Source organism: Barbus barbus, assembly GCF_936440315.1.
Source record: "Barbus barbus genome assembly, chromosome: 22".
In the NCBI taxonomy this organism is placed as follows: domain Eukaryota; kingdom Metazoa; phylum Chordata; class Actinopteri; order Cypriniformes; family Cyprinidae; genus Barbus; species Barbus barbus.
Genome location: NC_136750.1, coordinates 3,678,816 through 3,699,614, shown reverse-complemented (window position 1 = coordinate 3,699,614; position 20,799 = coordinate 3,678,816). Strand labels below are relative to the sequence as shown.

Genomic DNA, 20,799 nt, shown 5'->3' with positions numbered 1-20,799 from the left:
TGCGTCAACACTGTCTGTCACTCATTTTCATGTCGTTCCAAACCAGTATGACTTTTTCTTCTGTGAAACACAAAAGAAGATACTTAAAGAAAAAAAACTGTTTGGTTACCAACATTCTTCAAAACATCTTCTTTTGTGTTTCACAGAAGAAAAAAATGCATGCAGGTTTGGAATTACACGATGAACTATTGCTTTTATTCATTGGTTGGCATTTGAGAAGATCATGTGCTCTTGTCATTGCTGCATAGAATGGCTCTACTAAATACAAGATAAATCTCTTTATATTTAATATACATAACTTTTTTTTGTTTTATTGCTTTGACATAAGCCACACTGAAAAATTCAGTAAACGAGACAATTAGAAATGCATACAAGCACTGTTTGTGTTTTTGGTTGGTTGTTGGTGGTCTGATTTTGCACCACCGTTATAGCTGGTTGGGAAAAGTTTTGAGCTATTTTCCTGTGGCAGGGATGGGCAGGGGGTGTTTGTGTGGGAAGTCACTCATTAGCGCGAGTATTTAGGCTGACGTCATGGCCAATCATTAAGTGGGTGCAGGAGCCAGAGGACCTACTGATGGATCGATGGCCAATTAAACTCTCATCTCTCAGGGCCCCTGAAAGAGAATCTCCTGTCCCGCTAGTCTTTTTCTCCTCTGTCCTTCCGTCTCCCTCTCCCTTTCTTTTTTGCTCTTTCCCAGAGTGAGTGACAGGGAAGGGTCAAGCAGCCCCCGGTTCCGCAGTCATCTGGAGTGCAGCCAAAGCCTGGGCCTCCAGCCAAATTCAAAACCACTCGCAAAAGATATGAGGCTGCCTTTCAGGTGCCCTTCTCCAAATCCATGTTTCTCTCTGCTTCAGAAATTCCATACTTTATGTTAATGCAACGGTGTTATTGCTATTCGATTGACACTGACTGACAACCAACCGTCGGCTCGATTGCCTTCTATAGAAATGAACTCAACTCATTTTGTAATTGATGAACTTTGCACCATTGATACTAAAACAACATTGAGATGAATAATGCCACTATTATCTTCCACAGAGCTTCTTTACAGCTCGAATTGAGTTTGTTTACATCATTGACACTAATTTTCCTGTTTTATTAATGTGTAGCTGCTTTTAAAACAATCTGTATTGTGTAAAGCGCTGTATAAATTAATGACTTGACCTTCAATGGCATTGTGCTTATGTATATGTGTAAGCAGTCCTAATTTGATTTTAAAATATTAGATTAGCCATTTGCTACTGAATGGGTGCCCAGTCTTTGTTTGGAGCACAAGACTAACTTTTTAATAAATGCATCGTCTTTTAGACGTCAAAAAAATTAAATAAAAATGCATCATGAATGTGAAGCCAATAGCATTGAACACCCTGTACATTGACCCAGCAGGTCAAAGAGGATATCCATCATAAGTGACAGACTTCCTCTCGGAGAATCTGACTTCTCTCCATAGTGATGTTAGAGTAGAGCGCTGTGAAAAGCCCTGGCTGTTCCTGAACCCTCCGAAGGTCAACCACACTAATGAGGTTAGGGCTAGAAACTGAGGGCCGTTTGGCCATGAATGCCATGCGTTATGCCAAAATCTGCAATTCTTCACAATGGATATTTAATGAGCGCAGTTTATGCATGCTTAATTTGTGGCCCTTCCAAAATGCTCCCTTGCATGTTGACATGCGATTCAAGAGAGATATCACTGAAACTGCAGAAACGAGGAGTTGAAAGTGAGGTAAACTTTTAAACTTTTTTTCTAATGTTTTGTAGAGCATAACCAAGGTTTTTTTTTTTTTTTTGCAGGTACCTGTTGTGATGTACTGGAGGCGTTGTTTAGCCTGCGGTGAAATCCAGATATACATTCATATCTGTTGGGAAAATGAAGAGGAATTCGCAGTAGTTTTTTTTTTTTTTTGCCCAAAATACATTCTTTTCCCTACAGTTGAATCTCATCAAACAAATTACCTGCTAAAATTATTTTATTTCACATTTATTTTAGATTTTTGAATAGATAAATTTTGGTCCTATATGTTTCCGCCGACATGCACCCCCCCCCCAAAAAAACGTTGAAACAGTAGCCCCTCACTGCAGAACAAAGATCCAGGGGGCGGGGTAGGATCCACATCTAGGGGTGGAGATTGGTAGGTTTAGGGATCAGGGGGTGGAGAGGTCCATGTAAGGTGGGAGGAGTTGGATCTAGATCCAACCACGCCCCCTGGATCTTGTGTTCTACAGTGAGGGAATCTCCCTTCAACGGAGATGGTCCTCTCTTCATCTCCCTTCAACGAAGATGGTCCTCACTGCAGAACACAAGATCCAGTGGGCGTGGTTGGATCTAGATCCAACTCCTCCCACCTTACATAGACCTAAACCTACCCGTCTCCACCCCCTCATCCCTAAACCTACCAATCTCCACCCCCTGATCCCTAAACCTACCCGTCTCCACCCCCTGATCCCTAAACCCACCCATCCCCACCCCTAAACCTACCAATCCCCACCCCCTAGATGTGGATCCAACCCCGCCCCCTGGATCTTTGTTCTGCAGTGAGGGGCTACTGCTTGAGATTGTGACGTCACTCAGGTGACATGACCTGAATATCGGTGTTCCAGAATTTGGCAGCTTTAATTTTTATAATTACCTATATTTCAGGTCAATGTGAGGAAAAAAATGTGTTTTTATCTTAAAATTTGCTTTTATGTTTTTGCATGCGTCGTTAAAACACAAGATAACGCGATAAGGAAAATAAATACTCACAGGATTTTGGATTATTCTGCTGCTCTGAGTTGATAAACAGAGGCTGCACATGCATGGAGAGTAAAGGGAGGAGATGAGGAGGAGGAGGAGGACATTAGATTGGAGCAGGGCGGCGCTTTATACTCCTGTGGGATCCTTCCTGCGCCCCAGAGAGAGCGAAAGTTCAGGGCAAGAAGCAGAAGTGCACTAAATAAACTCTACTGCGAGTGTTAAACACATTCAGCAGAAACATTCGCAGGAATCTGTCTGCCCTGAGGCGCGGACACATCTGTCTCCAGCGCGCGTCTGGATGCGGTTAGTTCTGTGGACTTTCTTACTCAAGAATATATGGATGAAGCACGAAGTGGAAGGTAATCTTTGTGTGATTTAAAGATGCGCTGGGTTTGTTCCTGCGCGCTGCTGCTGCTGATGGTGCTGGAGAATGCCGTGGCCGTGCCTGCGTGGAGAAAACCCACGGTAAGCGCTCGCTATCATCTCAACTTCATACTGTTCTCGTAAAAGAACTGAAATCACATGCACACGTTTTCAGGACCCTTCAGTATAAGTTTAGCACTAACATCTGACCTGCCTGTGCGTCAATTAAACTGTTTTAAACTAATTATTTTATTATTTTCATACATGCATTTTTAAGCATAGCCTACTAGAATGTATTTACTTTTACACCGCTAAAAGGTGGTATCTTCAAGCAAATATTTACGTTGAAAAATAAAATAAAATTGGTGTAGGGTTTACAATTTTTTTTTAATTGCATTGCATTAAATGGGAAACTTTGAAATGCAAAGACTTAATAGTAGTCTCTAGTAAAAACCTACTCCAGTAATCTTTATCTTCGAAAAAAAAACTGACCGAAAACTTCACTTATTTGTGAGAATGAGACATTCACTGGCGATTCACGTGCTTTTTTTTCTGGAAAGAGTTGTAAAATCTTTGCAAAGATCAAAAGGAGGAGGAAGAGAGAGAGTAAGAGTGTTGAAGGTCATGGGTCTCTGGGCGGGTGCATTCACATATGGGTGACAGATCTTCCAGAGCTTCGGCTGCATGAGTTACTGACTGCAGCTACTGAAGCACAACACAGCAGCACAACTCATATATGTGACCCTGGACCACAAAACCAGTCATTCAAAAAATTTTAAATTGAGATGGTATCATCTAAAAGCTGAATAAGTAAGTTTTCCATTGATGTATGTTTTGTTCGGATAGGAGAATATTTGGCCGAGATACAACTATTTGAAAATCTGGAATCTGAGGGTGCATTTTTGGCAAAAAAGGAAAAAACTATAATTTTGACCCATACAATGTATTGTTGGCTATTGCTACAAATATACCTGTGCTACTTATGACTGGTGTTGTGGTCCAGGGTCATATACAGTCATGGCCAAATATATATATATATATCGGCACCCTTGCAATTCTGTCAGAAAATGCAACCGTTCTCTCCGAAATTTGTTGCAGTTGCAAATGTTTTGGCATGTTTTTTTGTTTTTGTTTTTGCATTGGAGCAACACAAAAAAGAGAAGAAAAGTCAAATCTGATACAATTCCACACAGAACCCAAAAAAATGCACTGGACAAAATTATTGGCACCCTTTGGAAAAAACAACTGAAACTGAAATGCTTCCTGTAACCATGAATGAGTCTCTTACACCTCTCTACTGGAATTTTGGACCACTCTTGTTTTGCAAACTGCTCCAGGTCATTCAGATTTGAAGGATGCCTTCTCCCAACTGCTGTTTTGAGATCTCTCCACAGGTGTTCTATGGGATCTGGACTCATTGCTGGCCAATTCAGAACTCAGAAGACCCATGATCTCTGGTGGAGACGCAGATTTCTGACACTGGCCACTACGTTGCGCCCCAAAATTCTTTTGGTAATCATCAGATTTCAAGATACCGTTCACACAGTCAAGGCATCCAGTGCCAGAAGCAGCAAAGCAACCCCAAAACATCTTTGAACCTCCACCATGTTTGACTGTAAGGACTGTGTTCTTTTCTTTGAAGGCCTCATTTCTTTTTCGGTAAAGAGTGCCATGATGTCCTTTACCAAAAAACTCTACTTTTGTCTCATCTGTCCACAGTACGTTCTCCCAGAAGGATTGTGGTTTTGTCATAAGTTTTGGCAAACTCTAGTCTTGCTTTTTTTATGCCTTAGTGCGAGCTGATATGTACCCTGTGTCTGCAGATCAGCTTGAATTTGTTTGGAAGTTAATCGGGGTTCTTTATCCACCATTCGAACAATCCTTCGTTGAAATGTTTCATTAATTTTGTTCTTCCGTCCACGTCGGTTGGCTACAGTGCCATGGGCTGTAAACTCTTGATGATATTGCGCACAGTGGACACAGGAACATTAAGATCTCTGGAGATGGACTTGTAGCCTTGAAATTGTCCATGTTTTTCCAAAAAAATATTCTCTCAAATCCACAGACAACTCTTTACACTTCTTTCTTTTCTCCATGCTCAGTGTAAGACAAACTCCTTTTCTCCATTTTAACTGGTTGCAAGTGTGATTATTATATTGCCCACACCTGTTACTTGCCACAGATGTGTCTAAATACAAATTACAGGAGCATCACATGCTTGAAAAGCAATTATTTCTTACAATTTCGACAAGGTGCCAATAATTTTGTCCAGTCCATTTTTGAGTTCTGTGTGAAATTTGATCAAGTTTGACTTTTCTTCTCTGTTTTTTTTTTGTGTTGTTGCAGTGCAAACAAAAACAATAAGCACGTGAATACCAAAACATTTGCAATTGGAACAATTTTCTGAGAGAATTGCAAGGGTGCCGATATTTTTGGCCATGACTGTGTGTGGAATTTTAATACGAGACAGAATCTGTCATTAACTCTACTGATCTAGTTTAGATTATTTGCTCCTCTAAAAGTTGACAAATCTGATACCACTTCTGTTTTGCTTTTTTTGTGATGTAGCCTAATTCAAATAAAAATAGATTACTTTAAAAAAAGAGTACCTAGTACGGAAAAAAAAAGGATAAAATTGTGAACTTAATGTAATGTTTTGGAAGCTTAATTACATGTTAATTGCAATTAAATGAGAGTAGGTATTTATAGTTTAAATTTATGTTAAGTGCAATTAGTTGAATTAGTAGGAATGTTGTTTGACCCACTTAAATAGGACTTAGGGACATCTTACTGTATGTAATTTCATAATTACTTAAATTGTCTTTGAAATATGGTTAAAATGTACTGCTTAATGTACTTACAAATACTTATGGTAAACTAAATACTAAAATACATTAATGCCATTTCTTTTTAAACTTGTATGTCATGCATTTAAATGAGTTTTTAATTAGCCTACAGATTAGGTTAAGAAACAATCATGAAAGTGGCCTTTTATTTCGTTATTCAGTACAGTTTATTGAAAACATTTGTAAGATTTGAGCAAATTTAGTACAATTAAGTGCACTTGTTTTTCACTAGAATAAGCTTGAGTTGGAAAATGATGAATTTCAGAATGTCTTAGCATTTGTACTTTCCCTCTTTTGCTTTAATGGCAGCAGGATTGGAGCTGCATGAACTCCACAGTTCTGTATAAAACTTGATAATCATGTTCTCCAGCATGGTTTGAGATGGTCAAAAGTGAATCAGAGTTCACATTACCAATGTTAAAATTCTGCTTACTTGATTTGTGAGACATTTCTTATTAATTTTATCTTGACATAGGTATGTCAGTTTCCTGGTAATCATTATGGAACTTTATAGATATCATGGTTGCTCGGCACATGGAGATCTAGCTTCCTGCATGAACTCAAACACACCTGAACTGTGTAATCAAGGTCTTTGCAATCATTTGAGCAGGTTATACGTTTCAGATCTGCAGGAAGGTAGATCTCCCGAATCATTTGTGTTACACAAACGATATATGATGATATTACATTCAACATCATAATATCTGCCACTCTTTCAGCATACCTTCTCTTGTCTTCCTCTTAGGTGGCTAGTATTCATTTGAATAAACCGTGTGTGCAGACGGCAGCACCCGTGGAAGTGAGATCTCTCAGAGGTCCGGCCCGATCCAAGCGTTATGCCATCAACCCACTGGGATACAAGTGGGAGCATTTCAACGTCACCTACAAGTGAGAGAGACACAGGATGTATAAAAAAAATGTTGACTTTCTATTGCTGTGCATGATTGTTAAATGCCTAAAGTGTGACCGGGTAGATGCATGAGATGATCTGGGGTTCAGATGATGGGGGATATTTTAGGAAGAGCAGACTGATTTTGGAAGTGCTGGCCTTTTGTGCATTCAGATTGATAGCACACACAGAGCATATCATTCAGTTTTGGCTGGAAGTAATTTACGTTTCTCCCTCTTCAAGGATCACAAAGTTCCCCAACACACTGAATAAAAATGATACCCGCAAAGCTATCAGCATCGCCTTCACGAAATGGAGTGATGTTTCTCCTCTGACTTTCACTGAAATCACCAACCCCAACAAAAGTGCTGACATCACTATAGGTAAATAAATGTGCAGGAAAAGAGCCAAAGCATCAGGCATGTGCACTTTGGCAGGCTGACAGAGTATGCAGTTTTTTAATCTGCTTTTTTCTTTGCATTAAACACTAACACCTCCTTTGTCTGAGTCAGGCTTCTACACGTACAATCACACAGATTGTTGGTGGTCTCCATTGCACCCGTGTTTTGACGGGCTGAACGGTGAGCTGGCCCACGCCTTCCTTCCCCCACGTGGAGAGATTCACTTTGACAACCATGAATTCTGGATTCTGGGCAAATCCCGCTTCAGCTGGAAACAAGGTACTGATTTAATGCATTTTTATTAAAATGGGTGGATGTGCTTGTCAGAATACAAATATAACATTTTTAACAGACTGGTGGTGCTTTAACCAGATTTTAATTTAGGCTGGTCAAAACATGGTCAAATATTTTAAATGTAATCTACAAATAAATGAAACCATTAAATATGAAGGTTCTGTAAAATGTGTGTTCTTGCATTAATCTAGTGCTTGTTTTGTTTGGGCTTGGCAAGCCATTTAAACACAATTAAGGTTACACTTTATTTTAAGGTCCAATTCTCTCTGTTAACTATCAACTATGACTTTTGCCTCAATAAACACCTAATTTGCTGCTTATTAATTGTTTGTAAGGTAGTTGTTACGTTTAGGTATGGGTTAGGATAATGGGATCTAAAGTATGGTCATGCAGAATAAGGTATTAATATGCTTTATGAGTACTAATAAACAGCCAATAGGCTAGTAATATGCATAGTTAATATTGAGAATTGGTCTTTAAAATAAAGCATTACTGAAATTAAATATCATTATTTTTTTTTTTGAATGATATAAGTACTCAAATTTAATTACAAAAATAAACCTACATTATAAAACTGACCTGAGATCAGTAAAAAAAAAAAGGTATGCACAGCACATCCATAACCTGAATTGGGCTCAGGTGTAGGAGAACAAAACAACAATAAATGGAAAACATTGATATCTGCACACTGAAATTACACCTCCAGTGTTTATTAACATTGGACCTGATCAGAATCAGAATCAGAATTAGCTTTATTGTTCATGAAGCAGTGTTTTAAAGTGTTCATCACTAGTTTACTTTGAATTTTAAATGTTTGAACTCAACAATCACATAGAAGGAAGATACTGTAAGGAGATATATTCACACTCCATGTATTCTTATTTGATTGGATGGCGTGTTGTCTCTGCACAGGTGTGTGGCTGAATGACTTGGTTCAGGTAGCTGCTCATGAAATCGGTCATGCTTTAGGCCTCTGGCATTCACGGGACCCTAATGCATTGATGCACCCCAATGCAACGTACACGGGTCAGAGGAACATCGCTCAAGATGATATCTGGGGCATCCAGCGCCTTTACGGTAAGCAAAATGTGTAAAGTCACATAGAATAAATTTAAACTTTTCTTTCATATTGTGACATACATAAACTGTAGGGCAGGACTTGGTTCTATGAATAAGTTCTTAATTGGATGTTGAGGTGTGGGCGTGGCATTTAAAAGTGGAGGCGGAGTTTCAGTGACCAAAATGATTGGAGAAGGCCTGCAGAAGTCTGTCATTTTCATCCAGTTATTACAGTTTGATTATACATTTTATGAAACATGCATGGATGAATTGTTAACAGTAAGCTCTATAACATGCATTTAGAAAATAGATATTGTATGAACCTTAAAAATAAGTGCAAAAATAAGTGATTTTGAACATCTCTCCAGAGTTTTAAAGCTTATGCTTGTTTCTATTATCTGTGTGTGCGTTTGCTTCAGGATGCATGGACAAGAAGCGTGTGTGTGATCCTTGGGCCCGCTTGGGTTTCTGTGAGAGGAGGCGGAGCTTCATGAAGAAAAACTGCCCGCAGCGCTGCGACCTGTGCTACGGTGAGACACTGAAAACATCCTCCTCCAACATCTCCTGCAGCGCTGGCTTCCCGTCCAGAAGCCTTTCACTTCCACACAGTATTCTTCGTGGTGCATGCGGACGGACACCGTCCATTACTTTAAATACATTACTACCACAGCTGACTCTTTAACATGCTGGTTTGCTCCTCAGAGCCTCTGGATGCAGAGTCTACTCCGACACCTCCTCCTGAAAATGTGAAGATCAAAATTGTGCCTCGTGGAAAAGTTGTGGGCTTCCGCTGTGGGACAAAAAATACCAGAGTGCCTCCAAAAGTCAGGTAGAGCAGCCTTAACCCTATCAAACCTGATGTATTATATGTGATACGCACACTTTAATTTGCCAACATGATCAAAACGTGATAAAAAAAGTGTTGAATGCAATCTACTACATACTTTTTGTCATCTGATTGATAGTTTAAAATTGCAAAAATGTCCACCTTCAGGCTGTGGTTCACGTGTCTTTTTGGTGTAAAATCTTTAATGATTTTTATGAAGCAAACATAAGAATAACTTTTCTATTACTAGTAATATTTCAAGATGAACACTTACTAGACTGAAGTAACTTAGATTTACTTGTTTATCCATACATCATTAAAAAAAAGTTAAATGCTAAAATCTGAGTATCAAATATGATCTTCAGTCTCTTTTGAGGAACATTTATTTGTTGATTTGTTAATCATTATTGTATTGCATTAGATTTACATTACAAGCGATCAGAAATTAATCTTTCTTTTTGACCATATAAATATCGGCATCAACCAAATGGCATAGTTTTGGCCTCTGAATAAAGATTTTTTTCTCCTTGAGTATGAGTTCCATGCTATATGAGCCATTAAAGCCTGATATATCAAATAAGATACTTAAGAAAAATACATGCATATTCTTATATATAATATTTTGTCTAAAGGTTCGATAAACTGTTCCATTTCAACAAATTTATATTTGAACAAATGTTTTCTTATATCAGGCTTCACTTGGTAAAATCTTAACATAAAGATCAGGGGCCTCATTTATAAAATGCTGTTGAGTTCCTCAGGGTTCTGTCTTATCTCCCACACTCTTCTCTCTTTATCTTCTTCCTCTGGGCTCTATTTTCAGAAAACACAGCATCTCTTTTCACTGTTACGCTGATGATCTACAAATTTACTTGCCTTTGACTAAGAAAACTAATTACTCTTACTGATACTCTTACTGCTTGTCTTGCTGATGTCAAATCATGGCTTTCTAAAACTTTCTGTTCTTGAACCCAGATAAAACCGAAGTTATTGTTTTCAGTCCATCTGACCATGGGGCAAGTATTCAACTCAACCTCGGGAGCTTAAATTCCTTTATCTCTCCCCATGTTCGAAATCTGGGTGTGGTGTTTGATAATTGATAAAAATGTGATAAATTATTGCTGTAGTAGGTTCTAGTTTTATCCATCTTCGTTCACTTTCTAAAATCAAGTCATTTCTCTCAAAAAGCTCTCTAGAGGTTGCTATCCATGCCTTTATTACGTCTCGGCTGGATTATTGCAACTCCCTCTACTTTGGTATATCAAAGTCTCAAATCTCGCGGTTACAAGTAATTCAAAATTCAGCAGCTAGATTCTTGAAGGGGTGTAAAAAGATTGATCATGCCACTCCACTCTTGCGATCATTCTAAGATCAAATCTGAGTGTACGCACGCTTTATAAATGAGGCCCCAAGAGACTAAATTGTTAAAGGTCATATATTATTTTTATTTTTTTTAGTTGAAAAATTTTTTTCCCCCTCTTATAATGTTAGTGAAGTATTCAAATTTTATTTTTTTCATGTCCATTTATGAGCTTCCAATAGGCATCGTTCATATGCATTCGAGATCTTATGTTGATGCATTCATCTTTTTAATGTAACAATTATGGAATGCATCATTTTTTTAAGCTTAGTTTCTGTCGTGTATCTCAGCTGCTTTGTTTCATCTTTCATCAGCTGGTATAAGGACGGTGAGCAGTTGCTGACATCCATTCCTGGCTATATTGTAATTAAAGATCGGGATCTGCGGCTCGTGGCCAATGAATTCAACGAAGGCACGTACACCTGCCGCATCTATCGGCGTGGTAACGTCGTCTCTGCCAACTCGTGGGCCATCCGGCTGAAGCCAGAGCAGTCGTCCAACAACAGCTGATGGAGCGATGCTGATGTACCGATCACATGCTCTACCTCCAGGGCTCCAGAGCACTCAGCCCGGCTCTCCTCTGCTGCAGCGCACACAGCTCTGCTTGCTGCTCAGAGTCATGATGGATAACCTGAACAAGCAGGGGTTTCCAACCTTCATAACGCTGAGATCCAAAACAATATTTAGAAGGACCACCAATTAGATATTCTTTTGTACTTCTACTGCAGTGATGACAAAGGTGCTTTTTCATTATAAGGTAAACGCCACTTCTGAGGCAAAATATTTAGTTTCAAAGATGCTTGAAAAATCTCTGAAGGTTAAAAAAAAAAGGAATTTGCCATTGCAAACAATTTAGATGAATTGAGGAGGGGGAAAAAAAAATAAATCTTCAAATTTGTTTGCAAAGGTACAGTTTCATACTCAGCGGTGCATGTGAAGTCCCCAGTTTTTCAGTAGCCTTGATTTTAGTGTTTGGGCCGTTCACACCATGGACTATAACAATAACTATAAAGTGTTAATAATCAGTCCACACCACAACTATAACAATAATAACTGAAGTAAAATTTCAAGCAAGTTTGATTAGCGTTTTTTAAAAAACAGATCGTTTTAAAGCAGCTTTACAGAAAAATTGTGATGTTTATGATATCTTATATTCAGGCGTTATAGTTGCATTTAGCAGAATACAGCTGGGTGATAATATAGTGACATTTTACAATGAAATAAAAATATCAAGCAGTTGAGATTTGCTATATAGCGATATATACTCTTGATATTTTAATGTGAGCATGTATGTGGATGAAGTTGGATATGACAATTTATAACTTTGTACACAGGAACAATGTCATTGGAAAAAATTTCAGAACAGAATTTTTATAAATCATTGACAGCCAATCAGAATCCAGTCACTCACAGCTTAAACACTTAAAGTGGTAGACGCGCTATAAACAGAACGTTAGAACCCCTGTCGCAGTGGATACTAATATAGTTATCACTTTTGGTGTGAATGGGCCTTTATCTTGTTAACTGTAAAATTATTTTAGTTTCACTGAGTTTAAACAAAATTAAGTGGGTTTTGCGGCCCTTGTTGAAGTTTACTGAAGGCCATGAATGGACTCAAGTCCCCAAGATGAGAACCACTTAGAGGCAGGTGACTCTCAGATAGGAGAATATGAGCTTATATAAAAAAAAAAAAATCATAAGTGATAGGTTAATGATAGTTTTTTTAAATCATCTTTTTCTAAAATCATACGTTATTGGACATTATTGGTGCTGTATTATTCATGAGGATCAAAAAACACACAATATAAGTAACAAGCTACAAGACAATACAAGAAAATGTGTTTTTCTTTCAAGATGGTTTAGTGATTCACTGGCATTATTCACACTGTCCTTTTGATTCCCAAAGATCATCTGAAACCAATCAAATCTTAATGTTTCTGATCACAAGGATGCCAAAGTTGTCTTTTGGTCTGCTGGCAAACACATAATCCTACAGTCATCTCCTTCTGTCCTATGTAAACGTGTAAACAAACAGGTCCTGGTACTCTTTCGTGTTAACACTGTCCCCCTGTGGGCTTGGGTAATGTAAACATTCAGCAAGCAAAGCCTTTCCAAAAAGACTGGGACCCATGCCACAGATTAGTCACTGCCAAGCCCCGAAATTATTACTTCACATCAGAGTCTGAGAGAGAGTTCATATGAGGAAAAACACCTAATGAACTTTAGCAGAAAAATAAAAAGGTCAGAAAGACACGTGAATATTCAAAAAGAATGACTGAAAGTAAAAACAAACTTCAATACGGTAACCAGCGTAAAATGAGAAGAAACATTCCTGAAGTATACAAAGATTTCCGTGCCTGGATTCCTCCCCCATCCTGGAATTAGTCTCAGATTTGGCCCCTGTTCAAGTATGTAAAGATCTGGACAATGAAGGCAGGTGAGGGTGAGTTTTATGCACAACCGAGAATGAGATTACGTGCAAGCAGAGGCTCTGTTGTTCCAGGCCGAATACGATCCAAGGAATAGGCCAACAATATGAGCCTTTTGGTTTAGTGGTGTGTGGCAAATCTCTCTGAAGCGAGAGGGAGACGTGGGATCAAAACATTTAGAAAGTACGGGTGGAATAATTTGGTCACTATTGTGCATTTCAATACATTTTTCATATTCAAATAAATCTTGAGCTAGTCCATCCTTCATTTATATCTTGGCTACTCAAAATGGCTTAAAGAAAGTGTATAAAACACGAAGAGCTGCTTGTGAGAGTGATTTCTAGAATGGATGGGTCCTAGTCGTCCTCATCTTTGCCTGTGTAGTGTGAACCACTGTGATGAGGAGGAGGAGAAAAGAATGGCGAGGAGGTGAAGAAGGGAAGACGGAAGGTGGGGGACGACGAGAGCTCCTCGCGGACGGGACTGCTGCTGGGACTCTGTCTGGGACTGATGGCCTGTAACATCCGTCCTTTTCCCTCTTTCAACATGTGCTTCTGTTAGACACACAATGCATCCTATTAGTGAATTACAGTGGGGATCGAAAGTTTGGGAACCCCTTGCAGAATCTGTGAAAATGTGGATAATTTTACCAAAATAAGAGAGATCATACAAAATGCATGTTATTTTTTATTTAGTACTGTCCTGAGTAAGATATTTTCCATAAAAATATGTTAACATATAGTCCACAAGACAAAAAAATAGCTTAAATTATTAAAATAACCACATTCAAAAGTTTGGGAACCCTTGGTTCTTAATACTGTGTGTGGTTACCTGGATGATCTACGACTGTTTTTTTGTTTTGTGATGGTTGTTCATGAGTCCCTTGTTTGTTCTGAACAGTTCAACTGAGTACTGTTCTTCAGAAAAATCCTCCAGGTCCTGCAGAATCTTCAGTTTTCCAGCATCTTTTGCATATTTGAACCCTTTCCAGCAGTGACTGTATGATTTTGAGATCCACCTTTTCACGCTGAGGATGATTGAGGGACTCAAACACAACAATTAAAAAAAGGTTCAAACATTCACTGATGCTCCTGAAGGAAACACGATGCATTAAGAGCCGGGGGTGAAAACTTTTTGAATTTGAAGATCAAGGTAAATTGTACTTCATTTGTCTTCCAGGAAACATGCAAGTATCTTCTGTCGCATCAGAAGGGCAGTACTAAATGGAAAAATATGATATTTCAACAAAATAAGAAAAATTTGGACATCTTCATCCTGTTCAAAAGTTTTCACCCCCCGGCTCTTAATGCATCGTGTTTCCTTCTGGAGCATCAGTGAATGTTTGAACCTTTTTTTAATTGTTGTGTTTGAGTCCCTCAATCATCCTCAGCGTGAAAAGGTGGATCTCAAAATCATACAGTCACTGCTGGAAAGGGTTCAAATATGCAAAAGATGCTGGAAAACTGAAGATTCTGCAGGACCTGGAGGATTTTTCTGAAGAACAGTACTCAGTTGAACTGTTCAGAACAAACAAGGGACTCATGAACAACCATCACAAAACAAAAAAACAGTCGTAGATCATCCAGGTAACCACACACAGTATTAAGAACCAAGGGTTCCCAAACTTTTGAATGAGGTTATTTTAATAATTTCAGCAATTTTTTTGTCTTGTGGACTATATGTAAACATTTTATGGAAAATACCTTACTCAGGACAGTACTAAATAAAAAATAACATGCATTTTGTATGATCTCTCTTATTTTGGTAAAATTATCCACATTTTCACAGATTCTGCAAGGGGTTCCCAAACTTTCGCATGCCACTGTACATCATATAAAAAAAAAATTACTCCTATTCACTGAAAATCTTTCCCTCCACCCTAGTAGTGCTTGAACTTTATTTTCATACTCTACCAGTTTTATTTTAAATTTTTTCTGTGATGCAAAGCTGAATTTTCAGCATCATTACTCCAGTCTTGAGTCACATGATCCTTCAGAAATCATTCTAATATGCATGCTGCACCAGATTTGATGTCAGCAATGCCAAATAGAATTAGTTATTGTGATAACTCAAATTTCTTGTGACTTCAGAAGTTTTAAGGCTTAATACAGTGCATGGACCATTTTTATGGTGCTTTTTGTCTTGTTTGGAGCAGTAAATAGTACATCACCAAACAGTTTTATTACAGGAGAAAGAGCAGCTAGGACATTCTGCAAAACCTCTATTGTCTTCCACAGAAAAAGAAATCTTATGAGGAGAGTAAACTTGAATTTTTCATTACCTATTCATTTACTCATTAAAACATCAATGCTTAAGATGTGTGGAAGAGCTGCATCCAGACTCACCAACGCTCCATCCGGCCCGAACATCTGCAGGAAGTTCCCGATGAACTCGCGTGATTTCTCCTCCCATTTCTGAATGAGGTCGATGCCCTTCTCCTCCACCTTCTGCACAAACTCTTTACTCTTTTCCTCCACATCTCGGACCTTCTGCTTCACCTTATATACGTGCTCCTGCAGGTGGTACTTCTTCTCCTGGGAGAAAGAGGGCAGCAGAGCTGGCATGTACATCAATACAGTACTTAAATGAGGGGATTGTCTTTGAATGGTTTTTATTAAAGGGACATTTCACTCAAAAATGAAAACCCTGTCATCATTTACTCACACTCAAGTTGTTTCAACCCTGAATAAGTTTATTTCCTCTGTTGAACACAAAAGAACATATTTTGAATAAAGTTGGTGGCCCCCCCATTGACTACCATAGTATGTTTTTTTTCATATGGTTCCCCATATTCTTCAAAATACCTTCTTTTGTGTTCAACAGAAAAAAGAAACTCATACAGGTTTGGAATAACCTGAGGGTGAGTAAATGACAGAATTTTCATTTTTGGGGCGAACTGTCCCTTTAAGAGATGGAAGGTGTTTAATCACACTCACGTTGATGAAGCTGACGTTCAGTTCTTTGGCAGTGTAGCCTCTTTGCAGGTTGCGGCGGACGTAAACATCATAGTCACGTACGATTCGTGTGATTATGTCGGACGTGGAGATGCCCTCTGTCCTCTGAGTCGGCGCAAACATACCTTAAAAAAGAGAATTTGAAGAGCGCATAATATATTATAATAAAAATTAATTTACTGACTGCTATATAACTGTATATGTAAGTTGCTAATACCTACCTGCCTCCTTTATGTGTTTGTAAACGTCATCACTTCCTGCTGAGATGTATGGGATGTCGTCATGGGCGACAAAGTCTATCTGGGGACAAATTGTCATCATATCAGTGTTGATTAAGTCTTTCTCTGTTCCACCGAGTGAGACGGTTCTGTTGTTAAAGAACCACATTCAAGTCAAATCTGAAATAATGCCAATATTTATACTCTACTTCTAGTAAATTTATACTATTTTTTAATGTTAAAGAACAAGGTAACACTTTAATTTACAGTGTCCTTGATGCACATTACATGCACTTACTATAGTAATAACAGAAAATTATGCATAATAACAAGAGACTAAACCGAGCACTAACTCCACCTCTATAGTTAACAATGTTGTTTTAGTGCGATTGATATGCTATTATTGTTTTTGTTAATATTTTGAATTATATTTTATCTTACTTAAAAGTTTTAGTAATTTTGTTGTGCTTTTATTAAGTTATTTTTAATTATGTCAATACAGTGTTTTAATTTAATTTAGTGTTTTAAGTTATTTAGTCATTTACAATTTAGGTTTAGATCTTTTAGTACTTCAACTGAACGCTGTTCGAAAAATTTGTTTGTTTTATGTTATTTCAGTTAATGTTTATTTCAAGAAACTGTTTTTTATGGTTTTAGTTGAACTATAATTACCCTGGTTGTTAATTAATATTACTCCGTTCATATTTAGGAACAAGGACATCTTAAAAATGTGCAACCAATAATAATAGTTCATCCAAAAAATGAAAATGATGTAATTATTTACTCTCATGTCATTCCACACTAGCATGCTATTATTTATTGCTATTAACTATTAGTTTTCTGTGAAAGTCAAGATTTGAATGATTTGTATTGAAGTTTTGATTAATATAAATTGTTGTTGAATTGATAGGAACTGCATAAAAACCCTGTACATGGTTAAGAATGACAAAAAGGCAAGTAAATAATGACATTTTCATTTTTGAGAGATCTATCCCTATAATTTAAATGTGTTTATGGCTATACACTACACAAAGTCCAGTGGTAACCCTGGGAAATTTACATGTACATTTACACATTTGGCAGATGCTTTTATCCAAAGCATTCAAGGTGTATGTTTGATCGGTTCATACACTGGCAATCAAACGCATGATCTTGGTGTTGCTACCACTATGCTCTACTGTTTGAGCCACATGAACGGAAATATGATGTTGATCTGGATACTCACTCTGTGCTCGGACAGAAACTCAGGCGTCAGTGTCCATGGAGCGTTGCGGACCACCTCATCAACATAACGACAGTGACTCACTGCGTCGTAACGTTCATCCTCGTTCATGACAGTGAAACCCTTAAATTTATGCGTCAAATCATCGCTGCACACTGAAAAACCAATACGGTTTCATTGAACTGCATTAGTTAACATGAACCAACAATGAAAAATCAGTTTGGTGACACATAATTGAAATTAAAAGCTTTTTACTGCTTAAATCTGATGTTTTACACTAGGCAAAATACATACGAGGCAAAAGATGTTCAAACTCACCACCCACAATGAGATGCGTGTTGGGGAAAAGGCACTTGGCCTGCATCAAAGCACGAGCGTGTCCGGAATGAAACATGTCAAAGATCCCATCAGCATAGACGCGAACTGGTCGGTCCTCTAATGAGAACACATACAGGTCATGCAGAGAATGTGTATACAATGATAAAATCAGCATTCACACACCTAGAGTGCCACGGTGGGCTTCTTCCATGCTAACACGAACGTATGGGGTTTTTGCAGCTACCAGCTCATCAGCGAACGGTGCAGGTTCAGTCAGGCCCTAAAGACACGCATAAGATGAGTCTATCACGTGCAGAGGAAATGCAGACTGACAGCAACCTTCCCGATACTCACCAGAGTCCTCCATGGAGGTTTTTGGAAACACTCAGCCTCCATCTCACCGTTCAACTCCTCTCTCTTCCTCTTCCTGCCAAGGCCAGAACTGTGCGCCTCCATCTCTGCACAGAAAAAAAATACACTGTTATACTTCTCCATACTACTCATGTGCTGCTATGATCTTCATACAACAGCGTTGTGTAACAGACAAATTCAAATCTTCCCAGCTATTTTTAATTTCTTTTCAGCAGACAGTAAAAAAAATCATAGTGCTTACATGGAAACTGCAGCGATTTTTAAGTTTTTCCCATGATATATATCTGTACAGCGTGAATTAAATAAAATATTTATTATTAAATACATGAGATATACATAAATAATCATAATTAAATTGTGTTGTAAATATTGTACATATTAATTCAAACGACTTTCTTTTTTTACTTAAGTATTTATAATATAAGATACATTTTAATCAATAAATCTTAAATACTCCATTACTTTATGAAGGAATGTTTATATTAGGTACTGACACAGATTTAACAAATCGATTTGTAAGTTGACAAACTTTTTTCCGTTAAGAAAATGAACTAATATATATATATATACTGATGCTCAAGAAGGCCACACAATACATTAAGAGCCAGGGGATGTAAACTTTTGAACAGGATGAGGTGTCAATTTCTCTCATTTTGTTTAATGATCGTATTTTTTCATTTAGTACTGGACTTCAGAAGCTACATAAATACTTACATGTTTCCCAGAAGACAAAATAAGTACAATTTACCCTGATCATCCAATTTAAAAAGTTTACACCCCCGTCTCTTAATGCATTGTGTAGCCTTCTTGAGCATCAGTACATGCTTTCATCTTTTGTAATAGTTACGCATGAGTCCCTTAATTGTCCTCAGTCTTAAAAAGATGGATTTGAAAATCACACAGTCAATATTGGAAAGGGTTCAAATATGCAGAAGATGCTGGAAAACCAAAGAATGAGTAGGAGCTGGAGGGTTTTTCAGCTCAGGACAAACAAGGGACTCATGAACAACGATCACCAGGATCATCCAGGAAATTACACATTGTATTAAGATTCAAAAGATTATTATTTTGTCTTGTGGAGTATATGTAAACATCTGTGAAATAGCTTATTCAGGACAGTATGAAATAAAAAATAACATGCAAAAAATTTTCATGATCGCTCTTATTTTGTTTCAATTATTAACATTTTGCACATCCTGCAAGGGGTGTGTAAACTTATGAGCACAACTGTATAACTTGAGAAACAAGTTATAATTTCTGTGGTAATAATCAGCAGTGCAGTTTGTCAACAGATCTCCACCAGGAACACAAAGATGTGACACAGTTTACAAGAGCAGAAAACAATCAATGTTTTCACCCCCTTTTCTTGCTTCTCAACTGCTCTATTGTTCGCTGTGGAGATGCTCAATGTTCACTTAAATGTGTTCAGCTGTAAACCTCACAGAGGTCCAGACTTCCCACACCTCTGACCAATCCACTGTCCAGCCATATGTGCACCATGACTATAGCTTTTAGAAATGAAGACTTTAAACTGGACCCTAAACCGCCCAGAACTGAGCAAGCCACTGTAGTCATTTGCATGACTTTTTAGTTTTGTTTATTTATTATGTGTTTCAGTATCAAGTTCAAACTCAATATTTATCTTAATCATTTTTTTTATGTTACAGAATAAGGTAAACATTTATTTAGCATGTGACAGAAGGCTATAAATAATATCATATATTAAAAAAAGAGTCGTTCATTTAAATAAAAACAAAGATACACAGCAAACTAACAATTTAAAGAGTTACTGCACAGGACTTTTTCCTCAATGCAGAGAAGACCAAACAATTAACGACTAAATTTAAAGCATTTATCGAAGGAAGACGGGGCGTGTTATTGTGAAATATGATAACATAACAGCACTAACCTTGACTCAGAGCTGGTTTCCTCCTCCGTGTCATAAGCTGAAGACCGCGCTTGGCTTTTGAGCGACAGAACAACACATTTCTGTTTTAAAAACTTTATGATCCTCCATATGCTGCTGATATATGACAGCTCTCCTGCTCAGTAACAACACGCACACTTCCGCTCATGCGCCTCACTTCCGCTTTCAAATCCTCCCATCTAGCGGCCGCTAACAGAACTACAAGAGAGCGCTTCTGCAGGGAGTCTCCAACAGCAGGTTGACATGCATGCAAGGTCATAAAACTAATTTATTTTCTTATAATATGCATTTTTTTTTTTTTTTATCATTATTTGTTCAACGACTCCCAAACGACTTAAAGAAGTGCGGCACCTAGAGGCAAAGATTGAATTTGCATTTTCATTCAGACCAATGCGAAAATCAGGTTTTCCCAGGCATGTTGAGTTCAATGAGTCGATTCTTTCTTTTGAGAGTCAATAACTTTATACACGGAGCACTTTCAGATTTGCTGGAGGTTTTCATTCACTTTGCATGAATGGTCATTTTCAAAAATCCATAATCGGGGCACTTTAATATAATATAATATAATGCAACACTGTATAATAGG

The 20,799-nt window shown here is 37.9% G+C and overlaps 2 protein-coding genes across 2 annotated transcripts; one reads left to right on the top strand and one right to left on the bottom strand.

Moving 5' to 3' along the window:
- The first annotated feature begins 2,895 nt into the window (after positions 1 to 2,895).
- LOC306888767 (matrix metalloproteinase-23-like) lies at positions 2,896 to 12,593 on the top strand. Its single transcript, XM_079447207.1, has 8 exons — positions 2,896 to 3,200; positions 6,690 to 6,832; positions 7,077 to 7,216; positions 7,346 to 7,513; positions 8,441 to 8,605; positions 9,007 to 9,117; positions 9,290 to 9,416; positions 11,088 to 12,593. Exons 1-8 carry the CDS (start codon positions 3,117 to 3,119, stop codon positions 11,281 to 11,283), a joined length of 1,134 nt encoding a protein of 377 aa, XP_079303333.1. The 5' UTR covers positions 2,896 to 3,116; the 3' UTR covers positions 11,284 to 12,593.
- Positions 11,854 to 20,380, bottom strand: LOC306888768 (choline-phosphate cytidylyltransferase A-like). Its single transcript, XM_079447208.1, has 9 exons — positions 20,196 to 20,380; positions 18,269 to 18,372; positions 18,098 to 18,194; positions 17,915 to 18,031; positions 17,600 to 17,751; positions 16,378 to 16,456; positions 16,139 to 16,281; positions 15,548 to 15,736; positions 11,854 to 13,756 (listed from the first exon to the last, which is right to left on the bottom strand). Exons 1-9 carry the CDS (start codon positions 20,227 to 20,229, stop codon positions 13,559 to 13,561), a joined length of 1,113 nt encoding a protein of 370 aa, XP_079303334.1. The 5' UTR covers positions 20,230 to 20,380; the 3' UTR covers positions 11,854 to 13,558.
- Positions 20,381 to 20,799: the final 419 nt, after the last annotated feature.